The sequence below is a fragment of the Neovison vison genome, chromosome 7, assembly GCF_020171115.1.
Source record: "Neovison vison isolate M4711 chromosome 7, ASM_NN_V1, whole genome shotgun sequence".
NCBI lineage: Eukaryota > Metazoa > Chordata > Mammalia > Carnivora > Mustelidae > Neogale > Neogale vison.
This window is the reverse complement of record NC_058097.1, coordinates 136,354,165-136,380,072: the sequence shown is the minus strand read 5'-3', so window position 1 is coordinate 136,380,072 and position 25,908 is coordinate 136,354,165. Positions and strand designations below refer to the sequence as shown.

The 25,908-nt window shown below is 41.3% G+C and overlaps 1 protein-coding gene across 1 annotated transcript in view; it reads right to left on the bottom strand.

Annotated features, from left to right (window-relative positions):
* Positions 1-25,908, bottom strand: part of RAB38 (RAB38, member RAS oncogene family) — a 57,661-nt gene that overhangs the window by 7,715 nt on the left and 24,038 nt on the right. Inside the window, exon 2 of the mRNA XM_044258350.1 lies at positions 24,911-25,191. Within this exon, the coding sequence (XP_044114285.1) occupies positions 24,911-25,191 (281 nt within the window). The remainder of the gene's footprint in view (positions 1-24,910; positions 25,192-25,908) is intronic.

The window sequence follows — 25,908 nt, the reverse complement described above, 5'->3', positions numbered from 1 at the left end:
TAATCTCTGACCCCCGGTGCCAGAGAGCAAAAATATTCTAGCGGAAATGCTTCACATCTGCCTAGTTAGGAACTGGCAAAGAATTCATCCTCCTTGTTTTTCTGAAAATAAATAAATTGGAAATAAAAAAAATAAAAAAAAAAAGAATTCATCCTCCTCTAATCTTTCCAAATGCATCAACCTCAAACAAAACACCAAGTGTACCAGAGGCTCTGAGGTTAGGGCACTAAATTCCTCAGCTCTGTGAAGTTTTAATTAGAGCAGATGGCCCCCGGGATACCACCACCTCTGGAAGAAGTCTCATGCAGAACGGGGGTTTTCAAGTCCTTTCTCTAAGAGTCAGGGCTTGTTTATTGAGCACATAAGTGCTAAACAGTTTGCGTGCTTTCATATGCTTTAGTTCACATCTAGTATGGGGCGGGCAAAGCAGACACCTGCACCTTTGTCTGCTTTGCGCTTCTTTCCTTCCCCACCCCTAACATCGCTCGCCGCATCCTTCCGGTAACTGCTTCTTCCCAATCATGAGCTTCTACTGGGGCTCCTCTAACCTGAGCCCTCTCTCTCAGACGTTGCTCTCAGAAGTTGGCATTTCATTTAATTTTCACAAAAAAGCTGAGGCAGGAGGCATTGCCCTCCTTATATGGATGAGAGTGAGGAACACAGAGGCTAAATGACACATGCAAGGTGTCCGGGTCAGGAAGGGGCAGAACCTGGCTTCCAGCCCCAACCCTCTGAGCTTCTGTCTTGTCTTTTCCTTCTCCCTGCTGGCTTCTTAGCAGCTACGACCAATAGTTGGTTAGTGCCCAAGCAAAGGTCTGCCTGAATCCAAAGCCCAAGGTTTTACACTGGAGAATGCGTTTCGGATAAACCAGGTCCTCGTGATGTCCTGTTGTCTGAAAGTCACTTTTAGTCTACCTAACAGGCACTGCGAAGGACAGATTGAGCCATGCTGACATTCACTTCAACGACAGGACAGAGTCACAGGTCCGAATGTAGATACTAGTGAAGAAGAGCAAGTTCACAGATAAAAGCCATTCCAAAGACTGTGTCCCACTGACAAGCTCCCCGCCGCCCCACCCCAGGCTTGCCTCAGCCCTGTCCAGGCACTCGATGTCCAACTTCACTCCTTACCCCGTTTCTCCCCTCTCCTCTGTAGCTCCAGGGCCTCGTACCTTACAGCTCTCTTCCCTATTCTCTCCGTCATCCTTCTAGCAGCTCGGGAACGCTGCCCCAGTCGGGAAATACCTCCAGGCTTGCCACTTACCAGGGAAATCAGATATTGCTAATTCAACCTGCTCTCTTTGACACAACCAGAAATCCAGGCAACAGAGAAGGTAAGTGACTTTCCTGGCATCACACAGACTGCCTCTTAGATCTTGCTGTTTGCATACTTAAGCTTGTTTCCAGAAGCCTTAACTCTTCCGAGCAGCCTTCTCTCAGCACCATGAAACGTATCGTCAGGGCTCCTTGGCACTTTCTACCCACCTGGCACTTACCACAGCCTATCCTCCGTGCCCTTAAAAATGGATTTTACCTTATTACGTTTGTGTTCCCGGCTCCCCGCACAGTGTCTGGTGCATAAGAGGTCCTTAAACAAAATTACCAAAGTTAGCTGACACCTGGGAAAACTGTCACGTCATTCACCCTATGAACTAAGCTAACCCTCATGAAAAACTCAGGGGAGGAAACTGACAGACGGAGGGTTTAAAATTTTTCCCAGAGTCACACAGCCAGCAAGTCAAACTTTCCGCACTTGGTTCCCCAGCCAATGCTTGGACCCTTCTCCTCTGACCTCGGAAAGGTCAATGCTATTAAACGGCAAAGCCTGACTGGAGCCCAGAGCCCTTGCTCCCAACCCAGGGCACCACACTCCTCTCCATAAACATCTCCGGAGGAAATGACACACATCTCCGTGCCTAAGAGCCACTGCTTTCTTCCTGCATTTCAGAAACTGTGAACGAGCCGTTGCCACGTGGTACGTCTGGCCCACAGGTATTTATTTATTTATTTTTAACTGTAAATGTCCTTCAGTGACACAAGGACACACTCTCCAGTTTGCCACCTACCTTACTCATTCCTTAACTTCCTGGCTTCTGGAGGAATGTGAGTTTCCCCATCCCGGTCTCTTCTCCCATAGTGGACTACCAACCCTAGGACCAGGCAGGCACAGTTCCCAAGATCTTTCATAGAGTTTACCATTCCTGGACACATGGGCAAATGCAATATGCAATGTATGACTTTCTACTAAATGGCTATAAGAATCAAAACCTTGGGCGCCTGGGTGGCTCAGTGGTTTAAAGTCTCTGCCTTCGGCTCAGGTCATGATCTCAGGGTCCTGGGATCGAGGCCCGCATCAGGCTCTCTGCTCAGTAGGGAGACTGCTTCCCCCTCTCTCTCTATCTGCCTCTCTGTCTACTTGTGATTTCTGTCTGTCAAATAAATAAATAAAAATAAAATAAAAATAAATTAAAATAAAGAATCAAAACCTTTCTAGATTTTGCCTCAATCAACATTTGGCTTTAATACAGTGTTTTGTTTTGTTTTTTAATTTCCCTCACTGTGAGTCCCATACTGAAACAGTGATAGAGTACCAATAATCAGTCTTGAAAAGAAAACAAAGAATAAACATAAGCCTAAAAACTATCATTTAGCCAGACTTTATAAACCCCATTAATAAAGACACAGCAACCTTCAGTTACAATACTTGCCCATACATCAGTTGAGAGGATAAATGGCCCACCAGACACAAAATATTAATATTATGCTAAAAGTTATGTATGTAGCACACTGACGATGGAACACTTAGGTACGATGCTATGTAAGCTTCATGAATGACCTCATTTCACTCTGAGTGTAGGCTGGGAGGTGGATTTATTATTAATCTATTCCACAGACTAGAAGCCTGGGACACATAAAGGATAAGCTGGGTGTCCAAAGGATTTGCTGGACTTACTCAATTCAAGTTCAAGTCTCATTTATCGAGTGCTAGCTGTGAGCAGAAATTATCTATTTAATTTAATATCTATCTATTTAATAATTCGCTTTTGTGATAATTAGATGCTTTCATTCTGACACCTCCATGTACCAAATCTGAGGCTTGAGACTGGAACATCGTCATCCCAGAAAGCAGCAGGATATAATGGAAAAAGCAAGATTTGGAGTCAAGCTTTAAACCTGATATTGTCCCTGTCTGTGCGGCCAAGGGCAGATCCAAATCCTGAGCCTCCCCTGCTTAATCTGTAAACTGAGGCTAAAGATAACCACACATCATAGGGTTCTTGTTAGAATTTAAGAGTTAAATGCTACACACGGAAGAAGCACTTAGACATTACGTATACATCCTCAGATACACACAAGCCCCCCTACGATGTCTGCTTCTTTCATCTTCTCCCTTCAGGTCATTCTTCTGTGATCACCTTTCACAAGAAGTTGCCTCTGACTCCCCCAGGCTGGGGACAAGCACCCCTCTACTCCAGCACCTGCCACGGGTCAGTATGTAATAGCTCGTCAGTCTGTAACCTCGACTGTGCTGAGGCTTCTGTGGGCTTCCTGGTTGCAGCCCAGTGGTGAGCCCAGTGCCCGCAGACAGTAGGCACCTGGACCATACCAGGTAAACATCTTTGGGTAGATATCTTTGGAAGATATTGGTAAAGATAATGGGTAAATGTGTTAATTCTAACACACAAATGCATAAACAAAATAACAAGGGCCCTGCAAAGAGTAACAAGACCGGTTTCAACCTGAAAACAATTTTAGGTGTGGGCGATTTCTGCAGGGAGTGAAGAGGAAAATGTGTTTACCACAGAATTTATCTCTCAAGTCAAACTGCCTGTTCTTACCTTGTTTTCCAGGGATAATTTGACACCATTCTTTTTGGGTGAAATGGAAGGAAGACTGACTGAACCATTTTATAAAGATCGGGCTGAACTTCTAAAGGCTTTGCAGTTGAGCAGACCTATATTGGATGCTGATTCTGCTCCTTGAAAAATAAGTCTTTATATCCCAATGTTTCAAAACCTATTCCAGGTGATTTCCACGAGTTAGTAACTAGATGATGAACTTGGGCAAAATAGTCACTTTTCTTGGGTGTCACCTATAATATAAAGATAATAGTACCCAACAGAATTAAGAAGATTAGATATAATTATATATGGGGCAAAAGTAGAAATGGGGTAGTATCATACATATTTATGACTATATGTTATATATTAGTATTTTAGTATCATCTTTTCTTAACAACTTTTGTGAAACTGAATGATTGGTCAATTCAAACTTCACAATTACTTTTCGGGTCTGTCCTTTATCTTTTTTTAATATACTGCCCTTTTGTCTAGCCCTCAACTATCTAGCAGAGAATTTGAAACCTTTTGCTTTTCCAGATAGCATAAATGAAGCTCTTTCCACCACCATTGTTAGAATAGCATTAGCTTGGGTGAAAATATATAGCGATAAAAACTATGTGTAAAAGGTGATCTGTTGTTAATACTAAACAAATCCTTCTTTCAGCACCTTTTTTTTATGTTTCAATGTCATGCTATTAGCAAACTATCAGAGTTCTGGCCTCAAACCTAGGACCCAAGTCTACGCTTCCCTACCACATCTCTTATGTCTGACTCCTAAATTCCACACTCAGCTAACAAGTCATTCTTAGACTGGGCAACCTCCCTGCAGTAGCACTCAGCATGGGCTAAATAATTTTCCTTTTTCTGATGTGGAATAACCCTACCCTTTTCTTCATTCTATAAACTTATAGTAGCAAAGAAGGAGGAAATACATCACAGTTCCTATCATGTAATACTGAAGCATCATATAACCAAATGAAATCATTTATTATTCCACAAATAATCATCGATCCCTTTTCATGGACAAGGTACTTTCATGAGTCTCTACCATCTTCACGTTAACACACTATGGCGCCAGTCATTATGTGATTATGTTATTAGTCCAGGCCTCTCCTGCCTCTGCTTAGAAACAATGATAGTGAAGTGCTCCATCTCACGGTCACTGTGACCTATGTAGCCAGGCCCTACAGAGTCTCTTCTATGATCTCATGCCTCCATTTTTCTTCCCATGGCCATTGTCTTCCATGTTCCTTCCAGACTGTCTCCCGACTACTCTAACTCAAGAGTATGACAGACCTCACCCTGATTCCCAGCTAAAAACTTTGCTGGCTCACATTGCCTAATCAGAATCAGTCCAAAGCACTAAACTGATGGCCAACCAACAGGGCTCCAACTTAATTCTCCTGGCTCATGCCTACCGACGCCCCTTACATTAGCTGGGCTTCAACTGAACTGTGCCAAAGTCCATTCCCTCAAAATGCTTTGCTTGGCTTGTTCTTACTCCTTCTCTATCTGTAGGCCCTCTGCCTACAGAGTGAACGTATCTCATTTGGAAGCAGTTAGCTACTGACATCTAACTGATTCACAAGAGCTTCATTTTACTCTGCTTTGAACATTCAAGTGAAATTTGGATACAATTCCCAGTTTCAGAATCTTCTCAGTATCTTGGATTTTGATTCTTTGTGTATTTACTTATTTAAGAGTAAAGATGCAGTAAGAGAACTCAGAACTAACCTAGTTGCTAGCTACATAACCTCAGGGAAGTCACCAAAAGTCACCATGCATGCAATTGTGCATGACTGGTGCCTCCATTTCTACACCTATAATTGTGGTAAAAAATAATGTCATTTTCACAAGGTTGTTGAGGATGTTAATAAAACCTGGTGAGCTATGTGAAAGAACTCAGCAATTGTGTCAGTATATAAAAGCCCTGCAAAAAAACAAACAAACAAACAAACACTTGAGGAATAGCACAACATTGCTTAAAGATTAAGTTAGATATGAGAATGTTTGGAAGGACAGGCATAACATACTTCTTTATTAGAGTAAGGTATGTCAACGTGGGTTCTGAAGTTTCATAACATGGTATGGGGGGGAAAGGGCATCTTATGGTTAAGTAAGTTCAAGTAAAGTTAAGTTAAAAATGATTCAAAGATGTTTCGTGAACCCTGGTTTCCTCAGAGTCCTAGTAGCTCACAGAACGTGGCGTGGGATTCAACTTCTTGTATTAAATGGAGAAGAGTTTTGGCATCTTGAGTGGGAGGACGTGAGGGGAACAAAAGCAACACAGCAGACGGGGGAACAGAGGGTAAAGGTCCACAACAATAATGTGAATCTAGGATTCACATGGGGGTGGGAGGGTTGGAAAGAAGCAAGCAGTTCCCCTTTCCTCTTCCATCTCCGAGTAGAGAACAAGTGTGTATCATTGCATCAACGCATCTGATCACAGAACTCTCCTCTCGTGCTCTTACAAAGCTGGTGTTGCCCTACGCACAATCTGGCGTTACTGATGGGGAGCAGTGGCAGCATATCTAGAAAGCAGTTGTGGATGGCCAAGGGGTGGAGTGGATAGAGACATCTCTGTAACAGACTCTCTGTTCTACTTCTGGTTTTCTACCTTTACCTAGGTGACGCAAGGTGTTTTTACCTTTTCTTGTTTTCCTGAGCCTAGCCCCAAATGAAGTTTGTGTGACTTTTAAATGTGACTAAGAGAGTTGAGAGAGATAAGGCTAATAATAAAGTAAGAGACATTGGGCCTGGTTGGTGATGATAAGTTCCTGACATTATCCCCTCTGGGAGCTTTCCCTGGCGGATGTTTGTTGGGGCTCTTTGGTGCTTCCATTGCAACCTTCGTGGTCGCTTTAATCGTGCATGGTTGCAATGACTTCCAGCCCATTACTACATATTAAACTTATTGAGAGCAGAAAATGGCCCTTTTTTGTACTCGGAGTGTAACCAGCAGCTTATATAGGGCCTGTTGCACATACGTGCTCATCAAGTACTTTATGAATGAAATGAGCTATAAAAGGGAAAGAGAAATGGACCAATACCAATTAAAATCACAAGAAAATATTGTGATCTCTTTTCTGTTGTTGTCTATTACACTGAACTTCCTTTAAACTCAGGACAGCTTTAGACAGATAATTAAGGGAGCTGGGTCCTAGCCCTGACGTCATGACAAACTAGCTGGGTCACTCTGAACAGGTCAAGTTTTCTCTTTGGCATCAGTCTGATCAGCTGTGAAAGGAGAGAATTTATATTCTGCCTTCCTTTCAAACAGGAATGAAGGTGACTCGAGACTATCTTCAGCCCTTGACTAATGCAGTTAAACTGGTGGAAGTTCTAAGAATAATGTTTCCTTAAATGGGAACTATTTCTCAAATTGAGAGTTTAAGAACAAGACACTTACTTAAGCAATCACTTACTAGAGCAAGTGCACTCTATCAACATGATTAGCCATACATTTTTGGTTGCAAGAAATCAGAAACCCATCAAAGGATAGCTCCAAGGAGCGACAGAACTGCTGAAAGATCCAGACAGGGCTTTCAAACACCACCAGCTCAGCTTCATTCTTCTCTATCTGCCCAGCAGCTTTTTGCGTAGAAGGTGGGAGAGAGCTTCCAGAAGCTTCTGGGCTTACATCCTCACAGCTTTGCCCCCCAAAAGGAAAAGGCCTCTTAACCCCAAACTTAGCTGTAGGAGTACTGGGGAAGAACCCGAATGAGCCTGGCCACCTGTTCAGACTCAAAATTTTGAGACTAAAACAATCCTGAATCCACGAGAGAATGGCCCAGGACCAGCCCCATTCAGGTCATGTGGGCATGATTAGCCAATTATGATGGCTTAAAGACAGACAGTATGCGGGAAATGGTAATTTCCATTTGGATAACCTGTGGGGGACATTTGGGAGCAGAAGCCCAAAACTGGTCACGGAGGAATCAAGGCAAATCGGGAAACTCTCTGTTGCATTTACTTTACAGCTTTTTGGACATTTATAATCTCCTACACTAATGTGTGCTCGTATTGTAGACAGACATAAGTAAGGTATGATTTTAAAAGAAAAAGAAAAATATTTTTTCCATAGAGTTGCACATTATTAAACAGATACAGCTCTAGTGGCATCTGATAACTTTCACATATGCAGAATAACTGGATGACTGAAGCTCTTACATTGGCCATGCACAAAGAAGTAAGTAGAGTTGAAACATACATGATCTGAAAAGAAGTACCTCTTCAGAAAGGTAGGAAGTAGTTGCTTAATAATTTTTTTTGAAAAGGAATAAAAGAGGCTCTTGGAACTTAAGACTTAAACTTAGTTCTGATTTTCTGGTTATTTTTATAGATTTCCATGGAATTAAGCCAATTCAAAAGAACGAGAACTTTGCCAGGTAAAGCAGATTTCTGTTTCGAATGCAAACTTTCAAAATCTTAACTGTGTTCCTGAGAACCATTTAAGATGTACTACATGCTTTCTTCCATTACATGATTCAGAAGACAACTTAGCTTTTCTTATGGACCCTGGGTTCCTTTTACTTTTTCTCTCTTCCTTCTTTTGCTGGTGTTGTGTACATGTAGCTTTAGGTCTACAGCTATAAGATACAAGCCAATTCTGTGTGTTGACAACTTAAGAGTAAATACAGCCTAAAATGGAGAGAACAGGGTACTTTTTAATAGACCCCTATTTCTGACTAACAGAGACATTAAAATGTTAACAGTGAAATCAGTTGGTGGTTTGATTATAGATAATTTTATCCATCTATTTTATAATTCTGGTTACTTTATAAGTTATTTATAAAGTGTACATACCATGTTAGCATTCACATTCAGAGGAGTGATTAATCTTGAATCATGAATAGTGTAGGTCCTAATATCTTTATTTTACTTTCAAAGCCCAGAAAACAGGAAGGAAACAGCACATCTATAAATATTTCATGAACTGGAAAATAAAATTATGGAGTATGAATGGAAACTTGTGTAGGTTTTACTCTGAGATGTAAAGCAATCCATAAGATTGAGTCTAGAGAAAATTAAGGATGAAAAGCTCAGATACAGAAATTCTAACTCTACAGTCATGAGTAACCCAGTGAAGAAAAAAGAGGAAGGAGATCAAAAAGAAACCAGTTTGACTACAGGAACATCTCAGTTAAGATTAGGTTTAAAAGTAACATGTACAACAGGTAGGCGAAGGAAAATAAACCTGAGCTCATCCAGATAGGGTCAGGATGCACAAACCAAGTCTAAGGATATGCCTGGAGAAAAAGATAAAAGTAGAAGAAGACAGTGCTGGGGTTTAACCAGAGCCAAAGAATTGATGGCAAAGGGAAAGCCTAATGCCGAAATAATGCGACGTGAGGTTAACAGATGACACAGAGAAGGCCAGGCTAACACAACAAACTCACTTCCCTCTCTTCTAATAATAATGATTTCAGATTGAGCAATCAGGAGCCTACCTTTCAAATGTTTTGTTTAGTAAATGCCTCTCACCACGTCCTGTGAACAGGGGGCTGTGGACTGGTTCCAAAGTAAAATGAGTAGATAGTGCCACAGAGCTCAAACCCCTGTTGGGACCTAACCGCATTTTTATCAGAACTTTGAATGAAGTCATAAAAGGCATTATGAGCAAATTTTTGTTAGCCCCACAAGTAAGAGACGGAAGTGACGGGATGAAGTGTGGATTTTAGAATGTTCTCAGAGAGATATAAACACCAGGCAAGTATAAATTAGCTCATCATTTTTGAAAATCTATATGAATGTATGCAATCAGAACTGTACAAACATCTATTCCCTTTGATCTAATAATCTTTTAAGAATAAGACCCCATTTAAAAAATCTTAAATACATAAAATAATTGATGTATAAAGATATTCATAATGACATTATTTATAATAGTGACAACTGAAAACAGTCAAAATGCAGAATAAGAAGAGGAGGGTCAAATAGAGGGGATGCTATGGCGCATCCTTATGGTGTGATATGATTCAGCTACTAAAAATGACATCTACAGAGAGTTCGCCATGGAAAATGTTCATGATGAATTTTAAAGTTGTATATGATACAACGTAATTAGGAAATATGATGCTAACAGTGATCAATCCTGAGTGGGAGCTTCTGTGTGATTTTGTTTTTCATTATCAAGTCCCATTTTTCTAAACTAGCTAAGATTTACTTTATCCAAATTGGCATTTCCACTCATGCCCTGATTATCTACACATTATACAGTAGCTCCTCTTCCTTTCTAACAGAAACCTGATTAGTCATAGGTAGCAAAAACTGGATTTCCCTGGCTTCTCTGTGCTAAGGGTAGTTATGATTAATAAAATATAAGCAGAAATCTATTTGGTAAACTTCGGGTAAAACTATTGTTTCCTAAACTTTAAAGAGGAGGTGGGGTGGGAAAACTCCATTGTTTACAGGTCTTTGCCCTTACCCTATCCAGAATACTTGCTCCTGTCTAGAAACCAGTATAACAGGCATAAGTCTAAGCTGCCCCAACATTTCCACCTCCCAGGGTCCATGACCACTGAGTAGAGATAGGACTTACGAATCTGATAGGATACTCACTCCCCTAATTAGATTACCTTACATAAGACTCCATTATATGGGGCGCCTGGGTGTCTCAGTGGGTTAAACCTCTGCCTTTGGCTCAGGTAATGATCTCAGGGTTCTGGGATCAAGCCCCGCAGCAGGCTCTCTGCTCAGCAGGGAGCCTTCTTCCCCCCCCCCCCCGCACCGCACTCTCTCTGCCTACCTTTCTGCCTACTTGTGATCTCTGCTTGTCAAATAAATAAATAAAATCTTTAAAAAAAAAAAAAAAAGACTCCATTGTAGATGACTGGGGAGAGATTCTCCCTCTGACCTTGAAGAGGTAAATTGCCATCTAGTGAAAGGCCATGTGGCTAGAAACTGACGTCAGCCTCTAGAACCTGAGAGCAACCCCCAATCAACAGCCATCTGTCATTGTTTTTAGGGTCTTTTCCAAACGTGTATGGATATAACCTTAACTGAATTTGACATTTTACTTTTAGCAAAAGTAATAGATTAAAATGAAACTGGAATCATAGATTAAAACCTCAGAAGAGAATTTAATAGATAGTAGTATAAAATCCAACACTTGGGCCTAAATGATCAGCAGCTTAAATCAGTAGTCTAAGATCTTATCTGACAACTTGCCAATTGCAAAAATAAGGAGGCTTTTCAATGACCATGAGTGTAGCATGTGTCAACAATTTGCTATGGCTGTTAAAATAAATTAAAGCAGCATAATACTACAAAAAATTAAAAATGTGATCAAAGTAAGGTAGGTTAAAGCCTCATTATACCCTGCTCTGTCTAGTCTGTCTGGTATATATTATCAACAGCCCTGGCCACTACACTAAAAAAAGGCAGATGGGCCGATTACAGAGCACCCAGGTAGGGAATCCGAATGACGAGGGTTCTCAAAGCCACTTCACATGAACAATGAGCAGGAGTTCTTAACAAAGAATTTCACAAAAGAGTGAAGAATCAGAGGATTTGTGAAAGTCATTAAGAAACTCAATATTAGGGGCGCCTGGGTGGCTCAGTGGGTTAAGCCGCTGCCTTCAGCTCAGGTCATGATCCCGGGGTCCTGGGATCGAGTCCCACATCGGGCTCTCTGCTGAGCGGAGAGCCTGCTTTCCTCTCTCCCTCTCTGCCTACTTGTGATCTCTCTCTGTCAAATAAATAAATAAAATTTAAAAAAAAAAAAGAAACTCAATATTAGAAACTTCCAAAATGCAAGTACTCTTCAAATGTTAAATATCATCATTTTGAACATTGTTGGCAAATAAAAGCTGATTTGCAGTCTACATGATGAACTTAATTTACAAAGTTTGTAAATGAAACTGAAGTTTGCATTACTGCTCTTAGAGGTCGATCTGAGTATCTCCCACCTCTGTAAAACCAAGTGAAAGCCATGCTCCAATCATCTCCTGGAGACTGGCCTCCGTGAGACCACCCACGGACTTGAAAGAAAGTGCACTGTTGATAGCATTGAGGGAGAAAACGATTTTATCACTTTCTTACTTTGCCTTTTAGACCCCTCAACTAGCAGAAAGGCAGCAAGTAAACCCAAATTGATGCCTTCAAGAGAGAGCCTATGCTGTGTAATCTTTTCTTGTCCATCTTTTTCCCATTTTACTACTAAGAACAGCACAGGAAAAGAAGATGAAATTTCAGGCTACTTACATGTAATCTTATTAGGGTTCTACACTGAGAAGAGTTCACCGAGTTCCAATCTTAGCTTTTCCAGAAAATACCTGGGCCATCTACTACTTCCGCTCTCCCTGGTCTCTTTTTCCCATCCAAATGTGGGAGTGCCCAGAGATCAGTACTTGGTCCTTTGACCTGCCACCTGGACTTTTCTCCTCAACCCCAGAATGAGGCACAACCGTTTGCTGGACATCTGCTCTTAGGTGTCTTCTAGATGTTAACATACACAAAACTAAGTCTACCTATCTCCTCACAGACCCCTCCACACCTCAGGATTCCTACCTCAGAAAATGGCAACTCTCTTCTAGCGGCTCAGGCGAAACACCACGGAGCCCTGCCCAAATGCTCTCTTTCTTGCAGAACCTTCCCTCAGATGGTCAGGAAATCCTATCTGCTACCTGTTCAAATCTACGTATAGAGTTTGACTACTTCCCACAATTTCTCTTTTGTAGGTGCTGCAGTCGAGTCCCAGCTAATGTCCTGCTTCCAGTTTTTCCCACTACAATCCAGGCTCAACATGACCACCCAAATGATTGCTTAAATCAAATCATATCACATCCCATCTCACTGGAAGCAAAACCCAAAGTTGTTATAATGCTCCAAACCCTCAGCATGATCCCTGTCACCTCTCTGACAAAAAACAAACAAAAACAAACAAACAAAATAACACCTCTGAGTAGAGTGAAACCTTCCCTCATCACCTGCCTGAAAGGGTTCCCCTTCCTTTGAACTCTTTCCTGTATCCTGTGCATATGCACCATACTAGCTCTACACTCCTTCCTTGCTTGAATTTTCTTCTCAGCATTTAGTTCCACAGACAAACGATACATTGCACGTATTCATCTTTTTATTACCTGTCTCCACCATGACAATGCAGGCCCCAAGAAGGCAAGGATTTTATTTGTCGTGTCCCCTGGTATAACTCTGCTGCCTAGAACGGTGTCTGTCACATAGAGGAGAGGTACTCAGTGACTATTTGAAGAATGAATGAATGAAACTATAAAATAAGTAGTTAGACCACAAGATCATTCCCAAGTCCTCTCCAGATCTATCCTCCTGTGTTTCTGCTCAATGGTAGAGGAAGACATAATGACATGATAATCTGGGGGTTAAGTGTGGGCTTCTCTTACTGTGGTAACAGTAGACCTCTTTAGACCTTGATGATTTGACATTATTGTTCACATCTGTCCTTTACAAAATCTGAAACACAAGAACTAAACTTATAACCAGATGAACCAGAGGGTAATAATACTCTTTCCAAAGAACTCTTCCTCTTCAAAGGGACTTACCCAGGGAAAATGGTCATAATGAGCTTTTTGAGGTATTGTTAAAAAATGGGACTTACACAGTGTTTCAGAAACATACTGTATGCATAATGCTAGGCACCCCATTGCTGACAACCCACTCTTTTACCTTGGGAACCCTGGGGAACATGAAAACCAGAGGACTTGCCCTTTGGTTCACAAAGATTGTGCCCACCCTAGAAAATTCAAAGGGATCAAGAATTAGAAAAGTTATCCATAGAGAAATTCCTTCCCCTAGAGCAACCTTTGACAGGCAAGTGATTCTCAAAAGATGATTCTACCTCATTTGGTTCAAAGAAATAGATTTACAACCCTTGATTTTTCTGTCACTGGCTTTTCTACCTTATACCTAGGACAATCTAATCACTTCAGGATATCCCTGAACACGTCAGGCTAACCTAGTCTTCGAACAGTGTCCTAGCATGTCAGGTCAATGGACAGGCTGCTGAGAAGCAGCTGCTGCTTCTCATTTATATCTAATGGATATTGCTTTTTCCTCCAATCCCAGCAGGCTAGCCCAAGAAATCAATACCTCACAAGTCAGTGAGGCAGACAGAGAGGAAACAAGAAGCCTTGGGAGAGCAGGGCTGCCGCCCACAAATCTAAGGCCATTTGCTTCAAAGATGGCAAACAATACATATCAAAGAAGGTAAAGGACCACAAAACAGGGACAAACAAAATCAATACTGAAAAAAAAATGAAGTAACACAGCAAGGGGAGAAAGCAAATATGTCTTAGTAACAAAACCCCTCCTGACACAGGAAGCAGCCCTTCCCAGAAGGTTCTGGCAATGGTTCCGACAGAGGAGACACAGCTTGTGCCTGTCGTTTTTCTCTTCAAGGTGGAATGCTAGTACAGAAAACACCAGGCAGATCCAGAATCAACCAGACCTAAGTGTAAATCCTAGTTCTGAGACTCAGAGTTGTGCGACCTTGCGTAACTTACTCAAATCCTGTCGTGCTTTAATTTCCACATTACAAAATGCGGATAAAGTCACCCTAATGTTCAAAGAAACTCTAATGAGTTAAACTATATAATGACTAAGATTGTGTCAGAAATAAAGTAGACCAGCAACAAAAGGCCAAAGAGTACGTGCACCTTCTAGGTAAACATGACAGACTTGCCAAAAATGCTGAAAAATTGATTTCAAGGAAACAAAATATTTCACTTAGAATCTCAAGAATTAAAAGAATGTGAAAATGTGCAGCAGCATTCAAGAGATTTCAATGCACTTTTTAAGGAATCTGAACATAATGAATAATATAGTGGATTTACAAGAACAAGGGCTTTGAATAGAGGGATCTGGGTTCTAATTCCGACTCTGTCCCTTGCTACCCATGTGATCATGGGTAAATCATTCAAACTCTCTAAGCCTCAGCTCCTTAATTTGTAAAACAGGCATAATAACAGGATCTCATTCATAAGGGTTTGTGAGAAGTAAATGAAATAAAGCATTCAGGACAAGGCCTGGTAAGAAGAGTAAGGGTGGGCTACATAAATATAAAGTTTCACTATTATTCTTAATAGTAAGATATTTTGTTGTCCTGTATTGACAATTTTCTGCTGAGTGATAAAGCTATTAATTCTGCAGCAGTGACATGTTCTTACTTAAGATATCTCAGAGGGGCGCCTGGGTAGCTTAGCTGGTTGAGCCTCCACCTTCAGTTCAGGTCATAATTTCAGGGTCCTGGGATCGAGTCCCACATCAGGCTCCCTGCTCAGTGGGTGGCCTGCTTATCCCTCTCCCTCTACCCCTCCCCTCACTCAAGCTCACTCTCTCTCTCTCCTTCTCTGTCTCTCCAATAAATAATAAAATCTTTAAAAAAACAAAAAGAATTATTAGAATAAAGACAAAAAGCTTATCTTCACTTTTAAGAATACCCAGGATCTCCTAACGGTGGCTTCTAATGTCCCTCTGCACAGCATCCCTTGAAAAGGAATTCCTCTCACTAGTCCTCCTTGAACTTTCCACTGGGGACTTTCTCATCCTTGGTGACAAGGAAGCTGTCTCACTCTCAGGCAGAGGCAACAGCCTTTCCCTCAAGTGTCCTCACAGCTTGCGTAAAAGTCACCAATTTTTTATGGATATTGATACTGTATTATAATTATTTGTCTTTGTGAGTTTCCTTCTAGGAGACTTAAAACTTCTTTTTTACTTTTTAAAGATTTTATTTATTTATTTGTAAGAGAAAGAGAGCGTGTGCACAAGCAGGGGGAGTGGCAGGTAGAAGGAGAGGGACAAACAGGTTCCCTGTGGGGCAGGGGGAGCCCGAAGTGGGACTCGATCCCAGAACCCCGGGATCATGACCTGAACCGAAGGCAGTTGCCTAACCAACTGAGCCAGGCACCCCAACACTGGAAACTTCTTAATGGGAAGAATCTGTGCCCTTAGGCATCAGGGCCCCACTGCTTGGCGAAGCAGTCTACATAAATACATAGTAGCCATCCAAGGACTGCTTGAGGGATGAATGAATGAATGAATAAATGAGTGGATGAATTAACAAAATATAACACAAGTCATCTTAACTAGGATGCTTATCAAAATCACCAGAGAACTATTTTCCAAAGACATATTTTGTGCCCCTCCAGACACCTCAGAGCAAGGCTGAGCCATGTGCAATCTTGGCACGTTCCTCAGAAGTTCCTGATCTATACCTCTTTAAGAATCATTGTCACTGGGGCACCTGGGTGACTCAATCGGTTAAGCATCCAACTCTTGATTTCAGCTTGGGTCATGATCTCAGGGTGGTAAGATCGAGCCCCATATCAGGCTCCATAGTCAGTGGGAAATCTGCTTGAGATTCTCTCCCTCTCCCTTCCCCAACCCAACACTTGTGCTCTCTCACTGTCTCTCTGAAATAAATAAATGAATCTTTTTTAAAAAGTCATCGTCACTGGATTGAGTTCTGGACTAGATATGAAGTCTCAGCCTGGTTTCTCCACTCAAAATCATTGAAAAGCTTCTCTGCAATTCCATTTTACCAGTAGTAAGAAAAAAACAGGATGATAGCCATTGCGCGTGGCTCAAACGACAATTACTGAAGAAAATGAGAGATGACTGTAAACAAGATGACAGGAATTTCAATGAGGAGAAAACTGCTAAATTGTGATCCTGGGGTGTGAAGGAGAAGTATGCTGGATAATAAGATCCACAGGCTAATGGGAGATTCTTGTGGGCTCTTATGTGGCATGACCAAGCAAACAATCCTGCAGTTCCCAGTCTAGGCCCTAAGGCATGAAGTGGGGGAGGGGGTGTTTCCCTCATCTTCATTTTCCTTCTCTGCTCCCCCTCCACACTGCAGGGCACTACAACCTCCCCGCTGTGCAAAGTGTCTATAGAGCTTTCTGGATGAAAGGAGTTATATAATGGAGAGTTCTCCTGGGAAATACAGCAGTAAATTAATTTTTCTGCTTCTGCACAACTCTCTAAGGACAGAAATACCCCACCAAGGGTAGGGAAAAGAATAACAAGTAAAAGAATCTTCTGAAAGAGTCCTTGAAAAGCAGTGCAGCAAAATGTTCTGTCCTATCTAATAACAACTTACCACATGACCACTCTGCGTGTGCAAGCCACTGAGCTGGTGGACAAGATGGAGGGTTTCCCAGTGCAGTGCAGGGACCAGGCACCTAAAGAAAGAACCTTAACATAACTGTGGTAAGAGATGGGGGAAACTACCTGAGAGTCGGTAATGGAGAGCGCTTGAGCCGAGTCCTGAGGGAAGACTTGAGAGAGACAGGTGCATAACTGTAGGAAGCATGTCCCAGACAGGGGGAATAGCAAAATATGAACGGGGGTGTGATGCAGTTTCGTGTCATTAGGGGACAAACAGAGGGACAAGGTAACCAGAGACAGAGCCTGGAGGGGCAAGAAAGAGCCTCACTGTGGGGTTTTCTGTGCTCAGGAATGGAGGGGTTCTGAAGGATGTGTAACCGGGTTCTAAGGGACCATGAGTTAGATGTCCGGGTGGATATGTGGTCTCCACATCAGATGATCTGATGGGCAGAAAAGCTAATGAATTTAGTTTCAGATGTATGGGTTTTGAAGAGTTGTCTAGGCGATATCCAGGTAGAGATCCAGAAGGGTATGAAGCCTGAAGTTTGGGAAGGAAGTCTTGGTTGGAGATCAAGATCCAGGAGGAAAAAGGACTCCAGAAATGTAAATTAATGAGCATGGCTGTGGTTCCGATAATACTTCATTTACAAAATATGGGGCAGGCTACCTCTGGGCTGCAGGCTATAGTTCACTGACCCCCATTCTAAGGTGTCTAAACTTGAGTCAAGAAGTTGAGCCTACAGAAGATCTTGGATTATCTTGGGTAGGTTGAGTTTTTAGCACCATACAGTATAGACTACCGCGGGCAAGTTTTTAGAACCATACAGTACATGTGCAAGTTTTTAGCACCATACAGTACAGACTACCATGGCACAGACTACCATTTAAGGCCATCATTTCCTTTCCTTTTTTTTTAATGATTTTAAATATTTTATTTATTTATTTATTTATTTATTTATTTGAGAGAGAGAGCGGGGGGAGAGACTGTGAGAGAGGGAGAGAAATTCTCCAGCAGAGTCCCTGCTGAGTGCAGAGCTTGACATGGGGCTCAATCCCAGGACCCCGAGATAATAAACTGAGCTGAAATCGAGTCGGCTGCTTACCCAACTCAGCCACCTAGGCGCCCACCATCATGCCTTTAAATGATGTCTTCTAACTTTGCTCTGATTTCTGATTGGGCCCTTCCTTCAATGTCCCTAAGTACAGACAGCTCTCGTCAAATCACCTAAAATTCCAAGGTTAAGTGTGCTGGGAGCAAGTAAGTCAGTGAAGGCACACCTTACAAGCTCATCTAAATTCTTTGGCAAGGGATGCCTAAAATCTGTAATATCTATTTCCTATAGGAAATTCCAGCATTTTAAGAATAAGAACTGGCACCTCATAGCATATCCTGAACTCAGAAAGGCCTTAATATACATCATTCCCCACACAGACCTGGACAGTCACTCAATACAAATTGTGTTGAATCAGTGAATGCACCAGTGACTGTCGAGAATTTTCTCATGGTTTGACATTTGAAAAATGGGAATAATCAGAGATGGCCTACTACCCAATTTAAAAATAAAAGGGTTTTTTTTTTAATGGTGTTCTATATTTAACCCACTAAAAAATGAATTAGAATGACTCTCCACTCATACCCAGGTAATTATCTATGCATTTCCAATTTGTATAAGGACATTATGTTTCTAAGTGCCTATTTTCCAGAAGCTTATAAAATAAATGATAGGTGATACTACTCTTCAAGCAGCTTCCAGAAAAACTAGCCACTTCTTAACTGCTGCGTATCTCAGCCTGCAGGGTAATAATGATGATGATGATAATAACAATAAAGAACTCATAAACAAGGAAACACAGAAAACTTTTCCCTTAACTGAGAATTCTAGGCCAGCATTTCCTAAGCATGCCCCACTCCTGTGTTAAGTATTGCACATGATCAAACGTATTTAGGCACTTCTGCTTGGTGTCGTCTCTCTTGGAGAACACACTAGAAAAAGCCATTATTTGTATGGCACACCATCACTTTAGAAATCTACACTGGCACTGGGGCATATTTTGATTTTGAAATGTTAACATATGAAAGAACAAAATGAGCATGTTAGAATAAAAAAAAATAAGATAGTGATTATACAGCTTTAAAGAAGTCACCTACATCTCAACTTTTTATTTCTTGCAAAATAGTGAATAAGAATAAAGCCTACACCATAGGCTCAGGCTAAGGCACAAAAATCTTTGCATGAAGCTCCCATATAGCAACCAGCAAGAAATACAGCCACAGTTCTTACTGGAGATTCAGAATGCATATTAGAATAGCAAAGTCCCGAGAAGTCCCACAGCAAGGGAAGCTATAGTTCAGGTTGGTTTTCTCAAATGTATTTGACCATGTGTATTAATCCATGTTCTCTGTTTCAAGATGGAATCTGAAGCTAGCTAAGTATGAAATAGTTTATTCAAGAAATACTGTTTGTGTAGTTTGCAGGATGATTTAATAGTCTAAAGAAATGGGTTCAAGCCTAAGTTTCCAGAAACTCAAACCCCACAGAGAACAGGCCTGATGAGGACACAGCTGCCAGCCACCATGGAGCACTGGGTCCTATAAATCCACAAAGCTTCAAGGAGCTCAGCTTGAATGCAACTTAACCCGGGACCAACAGTGTTTCTCTTTCTGGGTCAAGCACGGGACCTTGCAGACTCTGCTGCCTCCCAAGGATGCAGGCTGCTCTTCTTCCACCTACTCCCCACCCCCCAACAAAAAATGGATTTGGTATTGCACCTTCTTCTAGTTGCTCAATCAGTATGACTGGTAGAATCTAGGTCATATGCTTGGGCTTTGGCTGCAAAGAGAACCAAAGAAGGGAGTTTTATGGGTTCTTCCTGGGGAGGTAAGCCGGCTGTGGCTGGAAGTTCCAATCCAAAAACATGAAAAATATCCACTATGCTGAGGACCACCACTCCTCCCCGTAAAAAATGAGTAACTTCTTACAGAGAGCCCTGCTGAGTATACTCCTTCCCCCAGAAGGACACACGTCAACATTTTTCTCTTTAACTGCAGGAAAGACACTAAAACTGAGTGCAGTTTAATGTAAGAAAGTTTCTTCCTGGGGTGCTTATTGATTTTAGAACATTCTGAGAAAGAGGGCGGGCCTAAAAAGTCACTATATCTAGGATAGAAATCTGCCAGGAGTAGGCCACGAGGTGGAGAGGCACTGCAGGTCTGCGATCTTGGTTCCTGTCACTACCACTGGAGAGATAATTACTGTTCCATTATTTCCCATCTACCCAGGCATTTTTTTGGTGTCCTGTTTCTCAACACAGCCACACGTGAACCACTGCACCATAAAAGCAGGATGGAACAGTCTGGAAAGGACAGAGATACAGAAATAGACTCTTCCACTGAGTGTAACTGCTGTGTGCACCAGAGCTGAGTATGGATAGTGACATCTAGCCCCATGGATGGGCGGAGGAAACAGATGACAGGGATGTTATGTTTGAGGGGTAGCTTTGGTGTATATGTGTAATAAGGCATAAGGTAAATATTATGTCACTCAATGCTCTCGACAACCCTAGAAGGTGGGTGAGTGTGGCCATAAAAGCAAATCTTAAAGGAGTGATTGGAGGATATTCAGGCCATGGCACAACTATATACCAGGTAAATGGGCCAGCAGGTAGCAGAGACCCACCGGCCACTAAGAAGGACCCAGAAGATAGGAATCCCAACACTGGGGATGGTCCAACAAGAACAGACCAGCTCTCATCCTAAAGAAAAAAATCTACCAAAATGTATTTTGAGGACTGGGTTTGGCCACAGAAATACATAAAAGAGACATTATTAGAGTTCAGGTATGATGCAGACAGGGAGAGGTTCTGGAGCTCCTGATCTATAGGATGATTGTGTAAATCTATATTACAACCCAGGAATGGGGGTGTTACAATAACTATCCTAGGACAGCAGAATAAACCAGGAATGTCCTTGGAAAATGGGACATGTGATCACTACAAGTATCCATTATCTGGTCCTAGTGAATCCACAGGTGGAATTCAAGCAAACACAGCTGAGAACACTAAAAGAAATTCGACTTAGGAGAGACAGTTTTCTCTTTTATTCCTTTGGTTTTAATATTTGAAGAGATGGTGTAAAAAGTCAGTGATGCCAGCTAGCATACATTTTATTTTTTTGCTCTTAATGCACAGCCAGAGGCTACCATGAGTGTTCCAGCAACATCAATGAGACAGGAGAACTCTCATGGAAAGTCATTCCAGAAGACTGAAGAGCAAGAGGGCAAATTTCCTTTAGCAGTAGGGCCAGCAGCAAGATGGAGGCTAGTCCTAGTGAGTGAAATTCAGCTTCAGAAATGGCCAAGCCCCAGTGCTGTTGCAAGACTTGGCCATGGAGACAAAGCCAAAGGTGCATTTAAGTTGTAGAGACGTGAAAAAAAAGGAAATCAGATGTTTATCACCAGACAGAATGATTACTACATCACTCAAAAGGATAATTATTAGTAGCTTCACTTTCTAAGAGAAAAGTCTCTATGGAAAATGTTCCCCAATCCTAAACGTTGTAATCAAAGAAGAGGAGGACTGTAGTCTCCAAATGCTGCCATCTTGTCTTCAGGTAGACAGTCTGATTTTAAGATTTTATTTATTTGAGAGAGAGATAGAGAGTGAGAGAGAGACCACAAGCAGGGGAGAGGGAGAAGCAGGCCCCCTGCCAATGGGCTCCCCCGCCAGGGAGCCTAATGTGGGGCTCAATCCCAGGACCCTGGGATCATGACCTGACTCAAAGGCAGAAGCTTAAATGACTGAGCCACCCAGGAGCTCCCAAAGATTTTTTAAAAAAGACTTTTGGAGCAGTTTGACACTCCAGCATCCACGCTGCAGTACTCTTCCAGAGATTCAAGATGCTGACTTTGCATACTAACCTGGCACCAGGGAGACACGTTCGTTATGAAGACATTCAGGACAATTTCTATAGCAGTACATTTGGAGGGAAGAAGATGTTGAATGCAGTACAATGAGGCCTTGTGCCCTCTTTAGCATTTCAGCGCACTTCAGGCTTGTGAAATCCCTCCACCCTCTCTCTGTACAAAGCTTCTCTTTAAAGTTTACACTAGCAGGGATTTGGAGGATTAAAAATCCCATATCTAAGTACCGTGGGTCAGTCAGGCCTTAAGTTAATGAACCTCATGCTCTTAAGCAGAGTTTGACTGCCATGGTCAAGCAAGAACCATTAGAGTGAGGTGAAAGAAAACATCCAAGAGTTTCTTCAGTCCACAAGCAATTCTAGCTCTCCCTGCAAATTCATAAGTCTCTTTCTCTCTTTTCTTCTCCTTTTTTTTTTCTTTTCCTAACATTTTCCCCCCAACACCGTATATATTTTACCTATACATTATTGTTTGTTATCATTATCCACAAGGTCAGGATTCTGTTTTATACATTTCTATATTCCCAGAGCTTGGTACATAACAGCTGTTCAGTACCAATTTATTGAATGAATGAATGAATGAATGAGTGAGTGACGGAAGACTCCCTTACCACAGAGATATGAATCATTCATTCCAGTTTGCCCTTCAGATGGAAAGTAACCTATTGAGGGAAGGAATTCTTGAAGGAGAGCAATTCTTTTGAAAGAAAGGAATTTGAAGGAATATACAGAAGCCGTATAAGGAAATTGAGCATGGAGCTAAGAAATAAGAATAGGTAAAATCACATGCATTTTTTGCCATGTAAAATGAAAAAAACCGGACTAACATCCAAAATCAAACTATAAAGAATGTCATATTTCTGGGGCACCTGGGTGGCTCAGTCAGTTGAGCATCCAACTTTCGATCTCTGTTCAGGTCTTGATCTCAGGGCCATGAGTTCAAGCCCTGCATTAAAAAAAAAGTCCTATTTCTCAAATTTCTAAACCTCATCAGACCTTTGAGTTTTGCTCTACATTTTTCTCTTTATAGGAATCATCCCTCAAACAAACAAACCAAAAGGGTTCACTGACAAGAAAAGTAGAAAGACAACAGTAAGTGATGGATACCCTGTCGTGAATCAAAGGAAAAATCCTAAGAAATAGGGAGAAAGAAGGGTTTTGGAAGAGAGGAGAAAAGCATACTAAAAGTGCTCCATGGCTCCAAGAAGGAAGGCAAAAACCCCAGGAACTTCTGGAAGTAGCAACTTCTATACACAGGCCAACTCACAGATACCACTGAGACAGGAGGTAGACACTGAGACCGTCCAGGTCATGCAGCTGGAACAAAAAAGTCTCCCAACTATGACCAAGAAAGTGGCACCACCACGCTCTTCTATCATCCCGCAGACCACGCAGTTGCTTAATCCCCATTGGTGTTTAAACTTCAGCGAGGGACACCTGGGTGGCTCAGTCAGTTGAGTGTCTGCCTTTGGCTCAGGTCCTAATCCCAGGGTCCCGGGATCGAGCCCCATGTTGGGCTCTCCATGCGGCAGAGAGCCTGCTTCTCCTTCTCCCTCTGCCCCTCCCCATGCTTGTGCTTACTCTCTCTCTCTCAAATAAATAAATAATTACCTTAAAAAAAATAAACTTCAGTGAGAGTCTCAAATCAGGTTTTTTTTCCAATCCCCACCATTTACCCTCATTCAAAGCCTCGCCATTTTCCCATAGGAATGTAATGACTACCATGTTACTCTGCCTCTTACCTTTCCCTAGTCCCTAGGGAAAATCTGACCATCCTGCTCTCCAGCATAGAATGGGTCAGAGACTCCTTCTCAGTCTATTTGAATGATGTCCATTCACATTATATTTTCAAACCATTCTCTAATGATTGCTTAAATGTTTACAATAAGGCCTTCGTGTGATTTCCATAAGTAGAGACAATGCCTATCTTTTTCACAGCTGAATCCCAAGCAACTAGCACAGGGTCTTTGCTCTGTCTTTAAGATGTTTTCCATAAATAAATAAAAATGGGAAAATTATGATCTAAAACTATGCAGAATGCATTCCTAATAATGTAAAATTTATACATTTATATGTAAATAGATACATATTACATAAATATACAATATAGATTTCAATATACATTTCATTTATAAATATAAAACATATAAATTTCATATATTTTATATTTATATTTTATTTCATATAATTATATATTAAAAATATATTAACATAAAATATATGCACACAGGAAATAGAAAAATACAGTGGAACATTTATTTTTTTAATTTATGCTTTTTTTAACTTCCAAATTTTACCATATAAGCTTTTTTCTCTCTCTCTGAGATAAAAATATAGGCAAAAACAAAAAAGAGCAGAGCAAAAACCATGCCTCTGACAAATCAGATAGCAGCATGAGGCAGAATGGGAAGAATAATGTCCTTATCACGCCACACTGGTTCTTCATCTTCCCACCTTGATTCTGCCCCATGCCCTGCTTCTCCTCTGCCCACCAGAAAGGTGAAAAGTGCCAAACAACATGGTATTATTCACAGTTACATTTGCTGCCTACTCTCTAATTCTACTGTTCCAGTATTTCCAATGTGATAGTTCCACATTCTTGCCACCTTTTCATTTTTAGGGCAAAGCACACATTAAATATTGATGGAGTAAATTAATTAATACATGGATAAGGCAGTGACATTGAATGTGAGACCCATTTTTTCACTGACTCTAAAATCATACTTACCTAATAGGATTGTGTGAGGACTAAAGGAGAAAATGCATATAAAACACGCCTAACAGATAGTAAGCGCTTGATAAACAAACACAGTTATTAACCATTATCACTGAGATCATGTACGAGTCGCTTTTTACTCTCTTGGGCAAATACATCTTAAATTGTGGATAGTAATTTCTGCCCTGCCCACTCATCCGCTTGAGATGAGAAAGAGCTTCAAGCCATTTGGGAACCACAAATCACTAGACAAACACATATTAACATCATGATGATGATGACAATGATTACATGATTATTTTCTTTTTGCATCTTGCCTAATACCTTTCTCCTTTAAGGTCACATTACCTTTGCTGATGTTTCAAACCATCCTACGAAACCGTGCTCCTTGCAGAACTGGTCCATCTTGAGGCCATTGTTCATGAGCACGTCCTTCCCCTGGTCACACTTGTTGGCCAACAAAACCACTGAAACTGGTTTGCCATTAGGGAGACTCAACTTTGAGTCCAAATCATTCTTCCACTTTGTCACTGCTTCAAATGTAGCTGGCCTGGTGACATCGAAGACAATAAACGCACCCATCGCTTCTCGGTAATAGACCCTTGTCATGTTCCCAAATCTTTCTTGACCTATCACCAAAAAGAAACAGAAATCAAAGCCTTATTACAATTGTAAACAGAAGCACATCCTGGAGCCTCAGGAGGCCTCCAGGATGAGCAGACCACTCAGGAAAGCACTTTAGTGCCTCACTGTACAGAGTCAGCTCAATACATAGTCGCATACCTTTGTTTTTGATCTTGGAGTCCAGAAGGGATTCAATCATTTAACAAGTATTTTATTTACTAAAACTTCTGTATACCATATAATGTTCTAGAACTGTGCTAGCAGGGCATGCCACTGGCCACACACAGCTACTTAGGTTTAAATTAATTAAAATTAAATCGACTTTAAAATTCATTTCTTCAGTTACACTAGCTACCCACATTTCAAGTGTGTAGTAAATTAAAAAAAAATTTTTTTTTTAAGTGTGTAGTAACCACGTATGGCCAGTGGCAACAGGATCAGATGATACCAATATATCATATCTCCATTACTCCTGTATGTTCTACTGGACAAAACTGCTCTAAGCACTTGGGATATAACAATTAAAACATGAAAGTCCCTGTCATCGTGGAGCTTACAATTTAGTGGAGTGATGGATTATAAATGATAAACATAATAAACATAACTAAACTATGTAATATGTTAAAAGGCACCCACAGTCAATCCAATTAAGGATAGTAGGAGCTAGCATTTAGTTCTATTTACTAACGGTCAGAAATGCAGCTTACATAGAAAATCATAAA